This window comes from Notothenia coriiceps, unplaced genomic scaffold (assembly GCF_000735185.1).
Source record: "Notothenia coriiceps isolate Sejong01 unplaced genomic scaffold, NC01 NC01_scaffold00037983, whole genome shotgun sequence".
NCBI classification, from domain to species: domain Eukaryota; kingdom Metazoa; phylum Chordata; class Actinopteri; order Perciformes; family Nototheniidae; genus Notothenia; species Notothenia coriiceps.
Window position 1 is genome coordinate 1 of NW_011370684.1, and position 18,783 is coordinate 18,783.

General features: G+C 41.9%; 2 protein-coding genes across 2 annotated transcripts; one reads left to right on the forward strand and one right to left on the reverse strand.

Moving 5' to 3' along the window:
• The first annotated feature begins 696 nt into the window (after nt 1-696).
• LOC104967938 (uridine-cytidine kinase 1-like) lies at nt 697-2,145 on the forward strand. The gene is made up of 4 exons (XM_010797480.1): nt 697-973; nt 1,059-1,153; nt 1,444-1,492; nt 1,579-2,145. Exons 1-4 carry the CDS (start codon nt 817-819, stop codon nt 1,770-1,772), a joined length of 495 nt encoding a protein of 164 aa, XP_010795782.1. The 5' UTR covers nt 697-816; the 3' UTR covers nt 1,773-2,145.
• A 376-nt stretch (nt 2,146-2,521) lies between these two features.
• On the reverse strand, nt 2,522-18,773 carry rapgef1b (Rap guanine nucleotide exchange factor (GEF) 1b; the record flags this gene model as incomplete). The annotated part of the gene is made up of 15 exons (XM_010797481.1): nt 2,522-3,765; nt 3,992-4,120; nt 4,200-4,297; nt 6,282-6,383; nt 6,479-6,557; nt 7,090-7,184; nt 7,283-7,376; nt 7,917-8,102; nt 9,086-9,178; nt 9,804-9,888; nt 10,132-10,207; nt 10,850-10,955; nt 11,812-11,897; nt 16,084-16,286; nt 18,452-18,773. Coding segments are annotated over 15 exons (1,905 nt in total), but the record flags the coding sequence as incomplete, so codon positions are not given.
• Nucleotides 18,774-18,783: the final 10 nt, after the last annotated feature.

Sequence of the window (18,783 nt, forward strand, 5' to 3'; positions counted from 1 at the left end):
AGAGCACTCTCATAATAACGTGACACAATCAGAGACTGGATATATCCCCCCCCTCTCTCTGGTCGCTACAATGAGGAAAATAAATGACGGGCCAAAAGTGTTATTTACAAGTATTAAGCAGAGGACACCAAACCAACTGAGACCTGTCTGTCTGCTGCATCTACGCACACACTGTACACACACACACACACACACACACACACACACACACACACACACACACACACACACACACACACACACACACACACACACACACACACACACACACACACAATCAGGCTAAAGCCGTTGTGTATTTTATTATGTGAAGATCTAAATGGTTTTAGAAAAATATGGACTCTTTGTTTGTAGACATCTACTAAACTAAAGCAAATAAAGAGAGTAGGCCTGTTATACTGAGTGATATATATTATACACACTGCTCTGCTTTCTGCACAGACCTCACAGCTGTTCTCTCTGGAAACATCGCGTCGCGATGAGAGCAGTTAATAAAATAATATCCAGGGGATGCATGCAGAGCTGTGATTGGCTGAGATAAGTCCGGCTGTGTGTAACGGCTCTTTGAAACATCTCTGTTCCCGGAAATGCGTCCGGAGAAGCCATCAGTGTCTCCTCGGTTAGAGCCTCCTCGATGCTCCATGTTCATTTAGAGAAATGAGATGTCCTTCAACATGGCGCGCTGAAATCCATTTCCGGGTCACTACCGGAGGACCGAGGAGCCGAGGAGGGGGAATTGATGAAATGAGAAAGGGACATTGATTCAGCCCTTAAAGGAAATCTTTTTCTTTTTTTGTTTATTCCCATCAACATTGGATGTGCTCTTTCAGATTGGAAGAAAGGATCACAGTTTACCCGGCAGACGTGGTCCTCTTTGAGGGGATTCTCGTCTTCTACCCACAGAAAGTGCGTGATATGTTTCACATGAAGCTTTTTGTGGACACCGATTCAGACGTCAGACTATCTCGCAGAGGTATTAAAGTCTTCCTCATACATTATTCCAGATGTGGGCCACCACAGTATATCCATGATGAAAAGATTACCTGATTTTCCTACAGTTTTGCGAGACATGACCAGAGGGAGGGATCTGGAACAGATTCTCACGCAGTACACAACATTTGTCAAGCCTGCCTTTGAAGAGTTTTGTTTGCCTGTAAGTATGTTTACTGCTTAACAACAAATAAGGGCCATTTTAAGTGCATAACAATAATACAGGGCTGGGTGAGGGGGAGTCTAAGAAACCACATTACTCACTTTAAAAAGTTGGCAAAAATATATCACACCAATTTCTTTGTTGTCAATTTCTGATTTGTTTCTGGCACATTTATCGCTTTAATCTCAGAATATCTAATATCTCATTTCAGTAATGTTATCCCCCTTCCCTGGCTCTTCAATTACTTTTTTTAACCTACAATAACCCTCCTCCATTTGTTTTTCTCTCAGACAAAGAAGTATGCAGATGTCATCATTCCAAGGGGCGTTGACAATATGGGTAAGTGTTTTTTTTCTGTAATTAAAATAATGTTCTGCCAGTTTCTATGGAATTAATGCTTGACAAATCCGTTCCTCTTCCATCAGTGGCCATCAATCTCATCGTGCAGCACATCCAAGACATCCTGAGCGGTGAGCTCTGCAAATGGCAGCGAGCCTCCGCCAGCGGCCACACGCGGGGCTTCAAAAGAGCCATCTCTGAGCCGGGGGACCTGCAGAATGGAGCCACCAACTCTGCAGGGAAGAGGGTCCTGCTGGAGCCCAGCTGCCGGCCGCACTGAGCCTTCACTGGGGCTCTGGAGGGCAGATGTTTCCAGACTGTGGACATGAGCTCGAGACAGGATTGTTGCTACTGATTTGTGCACGAAGGGTCACGCCACCCTCCCTCTCTCTCTGCAGAGGTTTTAAAAAGTAAAAAAATGTACCCACAATCCCACGGTGCAAGCATACAATGCTGCGACCACTCCATCATTTCACTGTAATTATTGCTGCATAACCAACATGCTTCTAGATGATGCTTTTCACATGTAACGGTCTTCCATGATAATGTTTTTTAGTGTTGGTCAGAGGATCAGTTACGGAGAGGGAGGGGAGGAGCTGCAACTAAAACATATTTTAAATATTGATTTATCTGCAGATTCTTTTATATATTTAATCTATAAAATGTCTGAAAATATTGAAACATTTCCATTTGAAAATCCAAGGTTATATCTTTAAATGTCTTCTTTTGTCAGTTTAAAACCCAAAGATATTATATTATATATATACACTTTGATACAGACAAAAGTAGGGCATATTATTGTAACAAATATCAAAAAAGGTTGCTGATTATTTTTCTGTCATTGGATTAGTCCTCTAAAAGTTGCAGCTCCAGTGAAAAGAGTTTTTAAATGTTTAATTTCTGTTATGCTTTTGCACTTTGATGTTTATATTTATATCTGCTTTTTTGTTGCTTAAATTCAGAGTATATTTAAATGATATTCACACTAACCTGTTATCCTGCTGTTTCCCTATCTGTTTTAACTTATTTAAATCAAATCATAGTAGCGTTAAACTGAGTGCTTCCTTTCATTACTTACAGTTGAATACAAGCCTTAATTTTTTTAAGTTCATTTTGCACTGACCACTCTGTACAACAATAAATTGAAAAGTGTAAGTCCTTTTTGAGTTTGAAACCAGGAAGTGATGGTTCTGACCCGCACGCTGTGTATAGAAACAAAGCTGTTTGTTTTATTGGAGTTTGAGAGCACAGTGTGATGTGTTGGGTTTTCGACCATTATCCCAAAAAAGGAATCCAAATGATTTACTACAGCATGTTTTTGAATGACAAACAAACAAGTCACGAGGACTTCAGTCGTACACGAACACTTTCACACACCAACGTGACCGGGACATGATCGTGACTGCCGGATGGTTCTCTACACGTGAGCACGGCACACCATGATTCAGTATGACATTACATAGATCACAGCATCTTTAGTAATTTGTACTTTTTTGTGGTTTTTGCTTAGCTTTTTTTGAGTGCACATACGTATGGCACTTTGGGAGAAGCTAAGCTCTTCTCATAAGCATAAACATCCTTTTTAAGAACAAAAGGAGCACTGTATATAATACATATCATAACCATACATGATTCTTACACAAAATGTTTCCAAAAACTCCGGTTCCACTCTGTGATGGTCATCCTCTCTGAGTTTAGATCCCCCAGCAGACTGTCCCAGTTCTCTGTTTTCAGGGGAAACTCATAAGTCAATGCAGAGGATGACCGACAAATGGCACATACATAAAAGGAAGAGGAAGTTGAATCTCGGGAGAGAAATGGACAGCTCATTCTCACGAAGACAGAGAGCCCAGGGAGCAGACTTTGGTTATGTCCGTCTCCCTGTCCGCTCTGTGTGACCCCTCCTCGGCTTCCTCTCTACAGAGTCACAGTAATCCCAATGTATAATCTCCCGAGCAGCAGCTCTCTGTAAACCTCCGCCACGCTTCTGTAGTTTGTTCTGCGTCCCCCTGCAGCGAGTCTCCCATTAGCTTCCATTCGTCTCTGTCTCTCAGTCTGTAGTAAAGTGGAGTTAGTGTTATGAAGCACAGTTGGAGGTCAGTTTGGCCGGCCCCCGGGGGCCCTAGGTCTTCTCCTCACGCTCCGTCTTGCGCCTGGTGATGTTCCTGGGTTTGATCTTCTGCGACAGCTCCCACAGCGCCTCCTCCGCCAGGTGGTCGCTGAAGTCGTTGAAGAAGCACACGATGTCTTCGTTGCGCTTCAGATCATAATGCCTGAGATGAGAGGAGGTTTGATTAATGAGAAAACAAACAGCTCGTGTGGAGATGGCAGCGATGCTTTAGATTCAAATGTAATGCAAAACAAATTGTGTTTCCTGCCAGTGGCAAACAAACGATGGCAGTTATTTCTGTGAGTGATGTTTGGAAAGCTTTCAAATGATCCATCACAAGATGATGTGCATCTTTTCATGGTGCTGTGAATGTATCCCCACGGACTTACACTTGCTGGAAGCGCCGCATGCTGTCCAGGATGTTGAACTGCTGCCAGCGTTTGGAGAAGTTCACCTTCCCCTCGATGAAGTCTGGGTTCCCCAGGTGGACGAAGGTCAGGTCCTGCAGGATGAGACCCCTGGGAGAGCGAAGAGGGGGGGTAAACGTGTGGTTCTCGGCTAAAAACATTTGTCTGAGTTTATGGTTGGTTCACTCACAGGTAGGGGATGCAGGGGGGCTCCACCTCAGAGAGAGCAGCTCGGTACGCTCTGAAGGACGACGAGCTGTCAATCAACGTGCAGTACTCCTCCAATCCCTGAGAGGAGAGGGAGCAAGATTATTATGATCCTTTGCTGTAACTTGAGCAGGTGCATCTCAATACATTAGAATATCGTGGAAAAGTTCATTTATTTCATTAATTCAATTCAAAAAGTCAAACTCATATTATATGGATTCATTACACATAAAGTGAAATATTTCAAGGCTTTATTTGTTATAATCTTGGTGATTACATCTTACAGCTAATGAAAACCCCAAAATCAGTATCTCAGAAAATTTGAATATTGTGAAAAAGTTCAATGTTGTGGACTCACGCTGTCACACTCTAATCAGGTAATGAACTCAAAACACCTGCAAAGGTTTCCTGAGCCTTGAAATGCTCTCTCAATCTGGTTCAGTAGGCTTCACAATCATGGGGAAGACTGCTGACTTGACAGTTGCACAGAAGACAGTCATTGACACAAGGACATAAGCCTCAAAAGGTCATTGCTAAAGAAGCTGGCTGTTCACAGAGTGCTGTATCCAAGCATATTCATAGAGAGTTGAGTGGAAGGAAAAAGTGTGGGAGGAAAAGGTGCACAGCAACACGGATAACCGCAGCCTTGAGAGGATTGTCAAGCAAAGGCCACTCAAACATTTGGGGGATCTTCACAAGGAGTGGACTGAGGCTGGAGTTAGTGCATCAAGAGCCACCACGCACAGACGTATCCAGGACATGGGCTACAACTGAGCCTTCCTCGTGTCAAGCCACTCCTGAACCAGAGACAACGTCAGCAGCGTCTTACCTGGGCTAAGGAGAAAAAGAGATGGTCTGTAGCTCAGTGGTTCAAAACCCTATTTTCAGATGGAAGTACATTTTGCATTTCATTTGGAAATCAAGGTCCCCGAGTCTGGAGTGGAGAGGCACAGAATCCAAGTTGCTTGAAGTCCAGTGTGATGTCTCCACAGTCAGTGATGGTTTGGGGAGTCATGTCATCAGCTGCTGTTGGTCCACTGGGTTCTCTCAAGTCCAAAGTCAACGTAGCCGTCTACCAGGACATTTCAGAGCACTTCATGCTTCCTTCTTCTCACAAGCTTTATGGAGATGCTGATTTCATTTTCCAGCCAGACTTGGCACCTGCCCACACTGCCAACAGTACTAAGACCTGGTTTAGTGACCATGGAGATACTGTGCTTGATTGGCCTGACCTGAACCCTATAGAGAATCTATGGAGTATTGTCAAGAGGAAGATGAGAGACACGAGAGCCAACAACGCAGACGAGCTGAAGGCCGCTATCGAAGCACCCTGGGCTTCCATCACACCTCAGCAGAGCCACAGGCTGATCTCCTCCATGCCACGCCGCATTGATGCAGTCATTCATGCAAAAGGAGGCACGATCAAGTACTGAGTGCATACACATACTTTTCAGAAGGCCGACATTTCTGTATTCAAAATCCTTTTTTTTTATTGGTCTTATTCTAATTTTCTGAGATACAGATTTTTGGGTTTTCATTAGCTGTAAGCCGTAATCACCAAGATTAAAACCAATAAAGGCTTGAAATATTTCACTGTGTGTAATGAATCCATAGCATATATGAGTTTCACTTTTTGAATTGAATTAATGAAATAAATGAACTTTTTCATGATATTCTAAAGTATTGAGATGCACCTGTACATGCACACATTCTGAGACCTACAACACTGATATCTATGGAATGAAAAAGTTAGAAAAGGGCAACGAATAATTGGTTCAAATAGTAAGCTCTGAATTAGCACAAAAACAGTAGTTAGCTAAAAGTAGCAGATTAACAGTTGAAATACTAAGCTAATATAAATAGAAAAACTGTTGAAATAATTAACTAAAAGTAAAAGGATATAAGTGACATTAATTAGCAGCAGGAATTGTTGAAAAAGTTAGCTCAAACTAATGAATAACACATTTGAATTGCTAACAAATTCAAATGAATAATGGATCAAGTGAAGGGGATGTAGTGAATGGGACCCCCCCCCCCCNCCATTAAAGCGTCACGGTGCTCTCACCTCGGAGGTCTGCTTCTGCCACTCCAGCCTCCGGATGGGCGCCGAGTCCAGGGCGGACAGGATTGCCAGGTAAGAGTTGAAATTATTCAACTTCCGTAAGTGCTGTAAAAAGAGATTTGTGGAAATATTATTGCACCAAACATCACAGGTGTCTGTCTACAGGACAAGTAGAGATATTAAAGTCCAAAATGACTCACCTTCATGATCTTAATGAACTTGAGAAGCAGCTTCTCTCTGTCCTGGGCTTTCTCCTGCTGAATGATCAGAGAGCGGACCCTGCAGGAGGAGGAGAACAGAGGGGGTCAACAGGTGCTCTGAGAGGGAATCCAGCAATTCATTAGTGTTTGTTAGATAAAACCGCTTTGGTTTTACCACAATGTGTCTTACAAATAAGACAATATCAAGAAAGTACAACAGCATAGGAAAGGCTTGGAATGTAATCATATGCAAATAAGAATGATACAGGACTACCACAAAGTAATATGTGAATATTCAGAATCACAAGACAAAGCAGGAGGGCCTGTACGATTGCCTTCCCATTCAAGCATTAAACTGTGCTTTGTACAAATGTACAGTTGTACATACGTTTTACACGCTACTAGTACTTCATATAATTTACTCAAAAGCAGTCCAAAGTTTAGGTTTGATGGTACAACACTAAAAGACTCTACCCTGCATGTAGGACGCTGACAGACAAACATCAGCGTACTTCAATCTGAATCCTGGATTTTCAGCTCATTGGTATAGGCCCAAATGATCAGAGGCCAGTGGAGGATTGTGACACGTTCCCATTGAAGGACACACTCACCAATAGCTCATGTTGTTAAAGTGCTCTGTGAACTGCGTCAGGTTCGGACTCTTCTCCTCGTTCTGCTCCTTCGCCCAGAGCAGCACCTCTGGAATCTGGAGAAGAACAGATGGAGCTCAAAACCCAATCAATGTCAACAAACACAGGGAGCATTGATTCAAAGTAAACAGGAGTATGAATTCAAAGTAAACACCTCAAGTACCTCGATCTTATAGAAGAGCTCAGCATCAAGGAGAGTGAGCTGGTCAGCGATTTCGTGACTGCGGAAGTCATGGAGCGTCCCTGGCCTGTTAGGACAAAAAACTATGAGTTAATAGCTTTTCCTTCAAGTTTTACAAATACATGTACTCTCTACACATCACGTTTAGCAGGATTATCAAAGACCCATCACCCCAGCAACCACCTGTTCTGCCTGCTGAACGCCTGAGCTCTGTTCAGTGCCTTTATGACCCAAAGCCTTCCTCTGTCCGCATCTTACCATTTATTTATCTTAATAGTTATGACTCAAATAAAAAGTATATATATATATATTTTTTTAATCTTTTATTTCACATTCTGTTCTTGTATATCGTATTATTTGTACATGTATATTGACTCCTGCATTTACTTGGTCACTTACAACATTTAGCTTATGGTATTGATTTATTTTTCACTTCATCTGCATAACTTGCACATTGGTCTCACAAAATAATCTGCACTATTCTATTCTGCTCTGTTTCTTCTTGCACTATTTATATTTATTTTTAAATTAGTTTTTTTAGTTCTATGTCCTATATATATTATGTTGCACTGTTGAAGGAACCTTTGACCCTGCCCCCCCCCCGTACCTTGCAGAGACCCCCCGGGCAGCGAGCGGTTTGAGGGAGTTGGTGTAGCGCAGCAGCTTCCTCTGCTCCACTTTATCCAGGATGTTCTTCCGGAGGACCCGCGCGAGGCTGAGCTCTCCGTTACAGACAAGCGTGAACACCAGGTCCATCAGCTGCTTCAGGATGTCCTCTGTCAGCTCCACCAGGCTGCAGGAGGAGGAGAGAGGGGGGCATGGTCAACAGAGGAGGAGGGGGTGGGGAGGTCATGGGTTCATTACGGAACTGAAACTATGATATGAACTGATTTATTCCAGAAAATAAACAGAAGATGAATGAATGAATTCACATCATTTGAAAGCTGCTTTCTTGGTCCATAAAATGTAAATTGTTCTGTCAGAACAAAACCCAAAGATATCAACTTAGATACGTTATAAAACTAAGAATGTACTGAAAACCGTATTTCCTGCAAGGTCTGCATAAATAATACATTCCCCATCAAAATATTTGGCAAATAGTTGTTATATAATATATATATATATATATATCATTGTTGCAACTCTAGTAGTCAAACATTACATTTATTTAAAACCTTGCTTACACGTAAAAAAGCGTCATATTGCCATACGCAGTACTTTATATTTCTCTATTGTTACACATGTATGTATTTGTTATTTCCTCTAACAGCCTACGTTTCCTCTCCATATTCTTGTAAACACAGCTCCCTGAGGAGATGTCAGGCAGACGCTAGAGGAGTCTGAAGACCCGGACCACCAGACTCTGCAACAGCTTTTACCCACAGGCCATGAGACCCCCCCTCACACTATCTGAGTCCTGACCATCAGCACCAACACTGGCTGTACCATACCCATCATATTCATACTGTTATACCCATCTATTCTTATTCCTATGCATATTTATATACCATACTCTAATCTGCTATTTCTATCCTATGTTAAGTCACATCATGCACTTTTATTCTGAGACAGGAATTTTAAAATGTATGTCAGCTTATATTTTTAAATGCTCATTTCTGCTCGTTTTGATCTTATATGTGTGTTTGCATGTGTAGTTTCTTAATATTTCATTGTGGAGAGCTGAGCGTAAGAATGTCATTGTTATACTGTACATATGACAGGAGACATATCTCTACAACACAACACACTCTGGAAGTACTGTCTCAGTCCACTCACCACAGCTCGTCCACCACCCTCACCAGCACGAAGAAGGTGTTTTTGCTGACTCTCTTCTTGAAGGTGTCGGGGCTGTGGCAGAACCTGGTGTATGTGCTCAGTGGTCAAGGCGAAGCACACACCAGTTTATACGGAATACAAGGTACAATAACATGTTTATCTTAAAGGTTTCAAAGGTTTTGAACATTTATGTGAGAACACAATGATATGTGATATTTTTCTCTTCTAAAATACCATCCCAACATGAACTCTTGATGTTGTGACCTTTACTGTCCTTAAATGCCCTTTAATGCAAATCTATATCCATTTATTTGATCCTATTTTCAGTTAAATTCTCAATTTGTTTATTTTGTTATTATTAATTAATTATTTTTAAATTGTACATTTTAACTTAGATTTGAGATGTCCATTTATTGCCATTCCCTTTTTTATTTGCATGTTCGTATTATTAGATTTGTATTATAGTTGATCTTAAACTAATGATTTGTATTTCACATATTTGAATACTATCCCTCTACCTTTTCCTTCCTAAAGGCGTATGGTTGCACTGCAGGTCTCCATCTATGAACACGTGTAACTAAAGAGCTGAAACAGAAAACGGATCTTTTCTTGGTAAATAAGGATTTAAAGACAAAGGCAGTAAAACCAGCGTTCTGCCAGCGGCAACTAAACAGCCATTCAGCCTGGAGCGACATGCGGACTGATTCAAAAAGGATATCTGTAGTGTAGCTTCTTAATGAGGTCCTCTGGGGTTATAAAAGTCCTATACGTAGTCAGAAAGGCTTCACAGTACAAAACAAGATCTGTCAAGAAACAAAAGAGACATTCCAGATGAAGAGCTCTGAAAACACATCATCAAATGTGAAGAACTGACACATTGCAAACAACTGAAGGCTATTTCAAATGCTACACATACGAGGAGATTAGAAAAGTAATAAGACGTCATTCACACTGCAGATTTAGTCTCTGTGAATGCACGTCATTCTGTCTTCGAATATAAAATGCGTGCCTGTCAAAGCTGTGCACAGTCACACACTGAGCTGTACCTTTGCGGTCTGTTTCTGTAGCGTGCACTAATAGAATATCTCCCGATCCAGCACGGACGTCAGGCCCGTCGTCATTCTGGGGGAATCAAGCAGAGCAAGCACGAAGAATTAGAGGAAAAGAATAACAGGAGAGAAGACCATTGGTTAGATGTGAGGAAGGGGTGATGCAGTCTAGCCCAAAACGTAGCTTGCATCTTTCCTTCTTCTGCCTGTTTGTATGTCTTGCTCCCCCCCCCCCACCTCCTCCTGTCCTGCAGCAGCTCCTCTGATGACGAAGACAAAGTCAGACTTGTGTGTAATGAAAGCCCGAGCCCTGCAATCTGTCTCCAAGGCTATGAATCTTCCTCCTCCTCCTCCTCCTCATTTCTGATCCCTTCCAATCTGCTTTTTTGTAAATCAGTGGCGTCACATTGCCCCTAACCTTGCAGAGAGGAGCCTTTTCACACATCTGTCTGTCAGACTGCAGCACACGGGACAAAGGAGGAGGAGGAGGAGGAGAAGAAGGAGGAGGAGGAAGAGGAGAGGAGGGAGGTCTGTTCATTTAAGCCGTGCAGTTTCAGACGCTGACCTCCAGAGGGCAGCATGGCTCTCAGGGTCTGATTTCACATCTGACTGACTCTCAGTGACCTTTAGCCAGCCGGACTAACGGGATAAAATGTGCTTTGTGTGCTGCTGCTGCTGCACATTCTATAAACAGCTCACAGGAGGGTATTCTTACCACTTGTTTTAGTGTTATCCTGCTCATGATCTCTTTGTGGTCGATGAGGGAGAGCTCGTCCACGTCCTCCTCATCGCTGCCAGCCGACTCTGGTGACTTCTGTCTCCTACACACACACACACACACACACACACACACACACACACACACACACACACACACACACCTTTTTGAGATAACAAATATAGAGCTGTCCCAAGCCATACTGCATACGGGAGCTGAAACGTTGATTCATTTGACAAGTCATTGTGTTTATTCTGCTTCTTTAATATAAGGAATTTATGTGCTTTTCCATTGTATATGATCGTAAATTAAAAATCTTTGGGATTTGGACTGTGTCTGATTTAATAGTCTATCATCAGTAAATACAAGTTTGAACTATGTTTTTGGTTTATAGTTGTAGCTCTACAAACTAGTTATAACCAACTTTTAAGTTAAAGGGACAACATGTAGTATACTCAATATGGTCTGTCTGGTTCAATATTCTCCCACAATGCAAAGCTAGTCGACAGGGAGTAAAGAAGCCGGAGACTGGAAAGAAAAAAAAAGTATGCATGGCTACATCTGTGATTCAGCTTCAGGAACAAAAGTTATAAAAACATATATATTTTGTATGCTTGTTAGGTGAAAGTCAAACTGAATGCATTTATTTGTTCATAAATGTTTCCTCTATAAATCACTTCAAACAATGAAACAAATCCTTTGGAAAAACTAATTATAAAAAACATATATAAATATTCATTGGTATACATTCACAAAATGTTCAACTGAAACATTTTGAATCTAAGTTGGATTTTGCTGCAGTTTGATTGACATCTGACAGAACACGGATTGCATCATTTCTAGTATATTGATTTATTTTACGCCAACTTCAAAATACTATATTAATATAGCACCTACTGTCCAGAGGGAGTAGCATTTAGTGTACATCATTTCTAAGGTGTAAACATTACATCTCTTACCTCTCCTTGTCCAGAGCCTCTTTGCTATTGGTGGAGGGGATCTGAGGGGAGGGATCCTGGAGCACATCGTCAGCTGTGATTGATTCCTGATTATGGAGGAACAGCAATAATCAACACGTGTATTCTAGGTTACACTGAACAGGATTAATGAATGGTCCCATGCAGTGAGAGGGCTGGATATAGATTATGAACCACTAGTGCATGCACCACTTTTGGTGGAAGGAAGATGAATGGACAAATGTCAGTACTACTACTTGGTTGTTTTATGTTGATGAGCACAATGCAGCTTTTTCTCAATACGAGCATGAGACCCAAAAGATGAGACCCAAAACACAAAGACGCCAAGAGGGTAGAACTCATACACACTGAATCTGTACCAAATAAAACTAAAAATACAATCACACACCCATACATCGTCTCTTCTGCCCTCACTTACATTCCCAGCACACCTAAAACACCCCCTGACAGTTCACCCTGGCCATGGGAATACAACCATGCACGCTGTAAAACAAATGCACTTAAGCAGTTATGGGGGAATGTTATTGGAAAATTGAAAACCGGTGAACCCTAGAGAATCCGAATTTAGAGCGTGTTAGATCGGAACAAGGTTAAATACTTGTTACAATGGAAGTGCAGCCAGAGAGAGCGACAGCCAATCGCCGGACACACACACACACACACACACACACACACACACACACACACACACACACACACACACACACACACACACACACCTGAGCGACCCTGCCCCCCCGAGAACACACAGGTCAACCTCCCCCGGACCACCAGAACCACACCGAGTGGAGAAATGAAGGTGGAGGGATGGGGGGGGACTCACCGTGGGTGTGTTCAAAGAAGCTTGGCCAATCAGGTAGGAGTTAGAAACGGACATGCTGAGGCCCAGCCCAGAGCCCGCCTCCTCCATCGCCGCCACAGACGGCTGGAGGTGGCAGGAGAGAGAAGAGGAGGAGGAGGAAGAGGGGGAGGAAGAGTGGGAGGCCTGAGAAGTGAAACAAAGAGGAAGAAAGAAGAAAAGGTAGAAAAGACAGTAAGTCAGAGAAATAGGGGGTTAAGAGGAGAGAGAGGGTGTTAAAGAAAGAAAGAAAGAAAGAGAAGAGGACAGTTGATTACTCTAGGAAGCAAGTGTGAATTAGAGCAGGTTTAATCAAAGCTCAGCAGTAAAGTGGTGAAAGCTGAAGAGGACTCACACACTGCTGATGAAGTGCTACTAGGGCTATACAATTCATCAAAAATGAATAGAAAGGTCATTGAAATCGCAATGTCAAAAATTGTCCCGACCTACAAACGGAATTTAAAGAATCAAAAATGCCCATTCTCTCTAATAACACAAATCATATCGCAATTCTAATATTGGAAACAATTATTGCAATAAGTGATTTTTTTCCAAATGGTGCAGGCCTACTATGTTCAAGTTCTTTCTAAAGGGCCTTCATTACTAGAAGGACATATAACATGCACAGATTTCACACAATTATGTCCAATTCTTGAAATATCCCGAGCTTTAAAGGCTTTCCAGAAACCAGGCCAACAGGCTCTGAGCAGGGCCAATATGATCCCTCTCCACCCAGCCCCTTATCCACACAGCAGCTGAAATGACTTCTTTTTTTTTTTTAAGCAAAGCCATGTAAAGTCGCCAAAGCATGTAAGCCTGGAACATGGGTTTATGGAGGAGGCAAACCGGCTTATTCCACTATGCCACAAGCTCATCAAGTCCAAAACATCAGGCTAGATTAGGCCCTGCTGCTGCAGTACGCTCGCACAAAAGAATGATCAAAAGTAAAAGCGGGGTACAGAGGAGCAAACACACAGTTGTGGTGGCAGAGAGAGGACAAAGCACAGAGAAAGACTGAGGTGGCCTGCCGAGTCTCTTTTCTACTGGACATGCAGCTCCACCCTGGAGAAGAGCTCATCTGTTCACTGTCCACAGCAGCTTCAGGACACCACACATCCATTTGTCACCCTCACATGTGTACGGCAGGCATTAGTGAGAGAATAGGGAAGGGTGTTTCTGTGTGATGTCTCATGTGACACACTACAGGTCATCTACCCAACATGCAATGCTTAGTGTTGTTGTGTTCTGTCCCTGTATGCACCATTTACACAAAAGCAAACTCCTGGTATGTGTATACTATAAACCTGATTCTGATTCTCATGCCGCAACTCTTAAAAATGGTTTTGCTTATGTAAAGCTAATGTCCTTGCAGGATTCTCGCGGTTCTGAATTAATATCCTCACACTCTCCTTGTAAGTCTTCTCGGATGATAGCTCTAACGTAATTGAATACAGTTTATAAGAAATGAATCTAAGATTTGGTCTACATTTAAGGACATTTTAATTACAGCGTTGCTATCGCAATCAAAATGATGTAAATCCAGTTATTCATTTCAACCCACTTGCAAACATCACTTTATTAAGGTAACTCTATTAGTTTACTATAGCTTATTTGATGCTGTTGCACCAGCTCTTGAAATGCTTTTACGTTTTAGAAGCTAATGTACGTGGCTCTACGGCGGGGCTCAGTAAAGGTCATTTCTGATATATTTCAACCTAACATATGTGACCATAGTGGTTTTATGGATTGTTGCCAACGTAGCTATTAAAGGCGACTACTAAAAATCTTGTTTTTTAAGGAAGTTGCTGGAGGCTCACACAGCTTGCCCTGGTACATTGTTTACAGCTAAGAAGGGGAGTGCAACATTAGCATGACCCATAGAAAAACAAAAGTCACATGAGCAACATGCAAGGTTTAAATACACCTGTATTTTAATAAAGGTTTTATTACGCTTCATTTAGTACGTTTTTATTATTAAGTATTTACTATTTATAATGCAAAATTTTGCCCATTACTTGCAAAAAACTACCACTTCTGAAAACTGTAAAGCTCTTATGTTGATTGAGATGTTTTGAAAATATAATTTTTATAGTCTTTTTGTTCATTTATATTGTTATCTTATTCTATTCCCAATTTGTTTCATGATTTCTGCTTTTATTTTCTTGGCTTTCTTTATGCTATGCACCTTCAAATACAACAGAAGATTCTTTGTATTTTAAAAAAACGATTTAGGGGCTCCATTACATTGAGTATGGGGGACTACATAAGTAAGTTACACAACATCTTTAAGCGTAATCTATCAATATTTTAATCCTGAAAGACTCAGCTAACCTCAGTGTTAATCTATGATTGGTACACTTTTACCAGCTGTATACCAGAAGAGCACTGAGAAAAAAAATGATGAAACAAACACCAAATAATAAATAACAATAAGCTAAATATATCTATGCTTGGTAAAAATTGTGAACTCATGGCATCACTTAGCTGTAAAAATAATATTTATTTTGTACCATAAATGTTTAATTGTCACTCAACTCATATGAACATGGTGCGTCCCCCCTCCCTCCCCCTCTGACACAGTTCTCTCAATTAACCCAGACAGCGACCCACATTAAGATATGTGGACTGGATCTGATGAAGCTGATAAAGGCCGCCGTTATCTCCCGCTAACAACCACACACCTCCGAGTACATACACATGTCTGCTTTGGTTACAGAACAGGGGGAAGTCAGAGAGAGTGCCGAGAGGGGGGAGGCTGAAAAGGTGAGAGAGATAACAAGATAGCAGGAGGCTCGAGAGAAAATGTATGCGGATTACCACGGGAATGTACTTCAGCCTCAGAAAGCAATCTGCATTCTGCCCCTCTCTCTGAGCCAGAATACAGCAGGAAGCACAGAGCTGTCACTGCAGAGGGTGTTCACCTGGTGTTCACCTGGTGCACGAACAGTGTCCCACAACACATGATTCTATCAAATCATTTAAATGAATCAAGTTTTGGTCTATCATTTTGATAAAGACTAACTGAAATATTGAAGAAAACTTTATTTGCAGCAACAATGAAAGTAAACTATTTGTATCTATTCATTTATTTCAACTCACTGGCGAAATTCTCATTCAAGGTAACTGTTAGTCAAAAGCAAAAACCTCGTATGTGTAAACCTACTTGGTAATAAACCTGATTCTGAATCTTAAGCAGCAGTTCTTAAAAACTGTTTTGATCATTTAAAGCTAATGAACTTGAAGGAGTGTTGCTGTTGTGAATGAATATCCTCACGCTCTTATTGCAACTCCTTTTGGATGATAATTGTAACGCAATTTAATACAGTTTTTAAGAAATGGCACAAAATGGAAGTGTCTGGTTTTGGTGCCTCAGAAGGATTACTATCACCACTCTTGCACCATGGATGGTTTCTTACCAGCTGCCTCTGTTTGGGCGGCAGAGCGGGGGGCAGCACGGGCTCGTGCACCGAGTCGGTGCTGCTGAAGGAGTCGTTGAAGCAGTACACCTCCTGGAAGCGCTTGTTGCGCTGCTCGTAGATGCTCTCGCTCTGCGGCATCTGGTAGAACATGGAGGGCTGCGGCTCCGAGTAGTCCTCCACAAACTGCATGTACTGGAGGACTGGGGGGGCAAAGATTGGTCAACATTTATCATTTATTTCAATCAACAAAGTAATGAATTGACTTCTTTCATCAGAACATTTTGCTTTCTAAATATATGTATATATTCCATTTTGGTATTCAAGTTAAATACAGTTTATAAAACGGACAAGTCAAATCAAGAAATCTGATTGGTTCTTAGCCGTGATATACTGAGCGTATACCACGGGTAGAATTGTAAGTTACTTTTCACAACAAGTCAGTATCCCTCCGCGTCTGAGAAAAACAGTATACCGTTGGGCTGAAAAGCAAACTGCCAGCAGTTTGCTTTTCATACTGGAACAAGAAAGCAGCGGAGAAGTAACGGGGCGAGCAATCCAGACATAGACATCAGACGGCAAAAAATATTCAGTGTGCAGTTCCTTTGGCATTAGGGCAGGGATATCTAGATACTTTCCAAGGTTTGACATAATGAATTGTGCTACTTTTAAAGTAAACAGCAGTGTTTTCAAATCTGTAATCAAAGAGGTCCGCAAAAACACTATCGACCAATGAAATTGCTTGATTTGACTTGTCAGTTTTTTAAATATATTTACATTTCTTCCGTTACGAAACAAACTTACAAAGCATAACATGGAAACATTTAAGATTAACTTCGACCTCCGGGGGGGTCTTACTATAGTATGGAGGAGTGGATTGAGCAGTGCCTATCTCCAGAAAAAAAAGCACCTAAACGACGACATGCAGAGCTACGTGAAGAGCAGGTAGACCAACTGGAAAAGTAGCACCATTCAAAAGCTTTCTGATGCGGGTCTTGAAACAAAGCAGAGAAATTATGACCGTTAGTGACCACAGGTGCGAAAGCTCTCTCCAGAGCTACTGGAAGCCCAATCTCGGGGACCGGAGAAAGTGGAGCAATATTCTCGCCACGCCAAGCAACAGCCTCGAACAACCTCAACCTATACAAGTCACAACGTAAGCCATGCTACTGATGCTGGACAGTTTTTCAGTGGCTGCACAATAAACAGCAACATACACATTAATGTAAATAAACAGCCAAATCATGGATCAACGCTCTCTGTCTAATATGTTCGCTTGCTGTTAGTGTTGTTGCATAGCAACCACCTTGCACTATGTTTTGTGCAGAAGGCAACGGAGGGACTATTTTATTTTGAACATCATTATTTACTAATAAAAACTATTAAAATTAGAGTGTGTATTTTTCTTTCATATTGCCACACTTGGTAACCGTTTTATAAAATCAATAGCTCACTTCAGGCCGTGATATATGCTCATTATATCACAGCTAAGGGGATTTTCGACCCACCGTTTTGCGTCGGGCCGAACCACGCCCCTTAGCTGTGTTATAATGAGCATATACCACGGCCTGTCGTGAGCTATTGCTTAAATGTACCTTCTAATTATTTGACTTACAAGTTACATATGTAAAAGAAAACACGTAAAAAAAAATCGAAGTGACAAAGGCTACGATATCTCAACCTTTTGTCCCTATATGGGTCAAGCTACGAAAACACAAAATCCTAAATTTCCCATAATGCCACTCCAATTAACACCTATCTATTTTAAATGACCACTTTGGACAAAAAATCTCATTAAAAGAATATCTAATTTTTTTTTGGTCGTTTTTTTGGTCATCCTTTACAAATGTTATGGTCTGCCTCCGAAAAGAGAATAAACTATCTATGTATTTGTAAAAAGTGTGTTTATGACTAGTAAACAAGGACATTAAGCTATTCTTAGTTTGGAGGGAGAGAGAAACTTGAATTCAGAAGTTTATAGTGAATATTAAACTTCTAACAGCTAAGAGAGTTTGGGGAACTCAGTGGTTAAATGAAGCATATGGCCCGCCCTAATGTAGTCATACAGAAGTATTTCAGGAAGGGCTGACTGTATATGATGACATAATACAGTAGCCTGAGAGGAAGTGATGTATTGGGTGTGACAGGAAATGACCACATGTTGACCTCTATGCCCCTGCAGCCCAGCCCATTGTAGCACTTCCTGGTTTTCACTTCCTGCTTTTATTCTCACTGGAATATTTCTTTGACATGAGCTACGCTTCAATTAATTTATTATCAATGCATCCCACCGTGGCTTCCTACATCCACCAAAAAGGTTGGGTTTTGAGTTTACTCTTAAAAGTATGAACTACCCCCCCTCACTTACTGTGTCTGCTCTTTTTCTCTGGTAGTGGGGGGGGGCTAGAGGCAACATCTGCGTTCTCGCCGGTGATGTACTGGGAGACAAACACCCCCCCGTTTGTCTGTGGCATGGGGGAGATGGGGGTGAAGAGGGGGAACGGCGGCGTGGGGTGCAGCTCCTCTTCTGATAGGTTATCATATTGGGAGGGGTACCGCTCATACAGCACCCTGGAGCCCCCGTCGGGGAAGGGCGACGGGGTGCTGCGGCGCTTCTTCTGGGGGAGGGCGGGGGGAGCACTGAGACGGGACGACAGCGGGGGGTTGGGGTGGTGGGTCTGGGGGGTCCAGTATTCTGGC

Bases quoted from the DNA above. Each gene is read 5' to 3' on its own strand.
- LOC104967938 (XM_010797480.1), top strand. From the start codon at position 817: ATGTGCTCTTTCAGATTGGAAGAAAGGATCACAGTTTACCCGGCAGAC. The intron at 974-1,058 runs GTATTAAAGTCT...ATTTTCCTACAG, and splicing joins CGTCAGACTATCTCGCAGAG to TTTTGCGAGACATGACCAGA. The intron at 1,154-1,443 runs GTAAGTATGTTT...TTTTTCTCTCAG, and splicing joins TTGAAGAGTTTTGTTTGCCT to ACAAAGAAGTATGCAGATGT.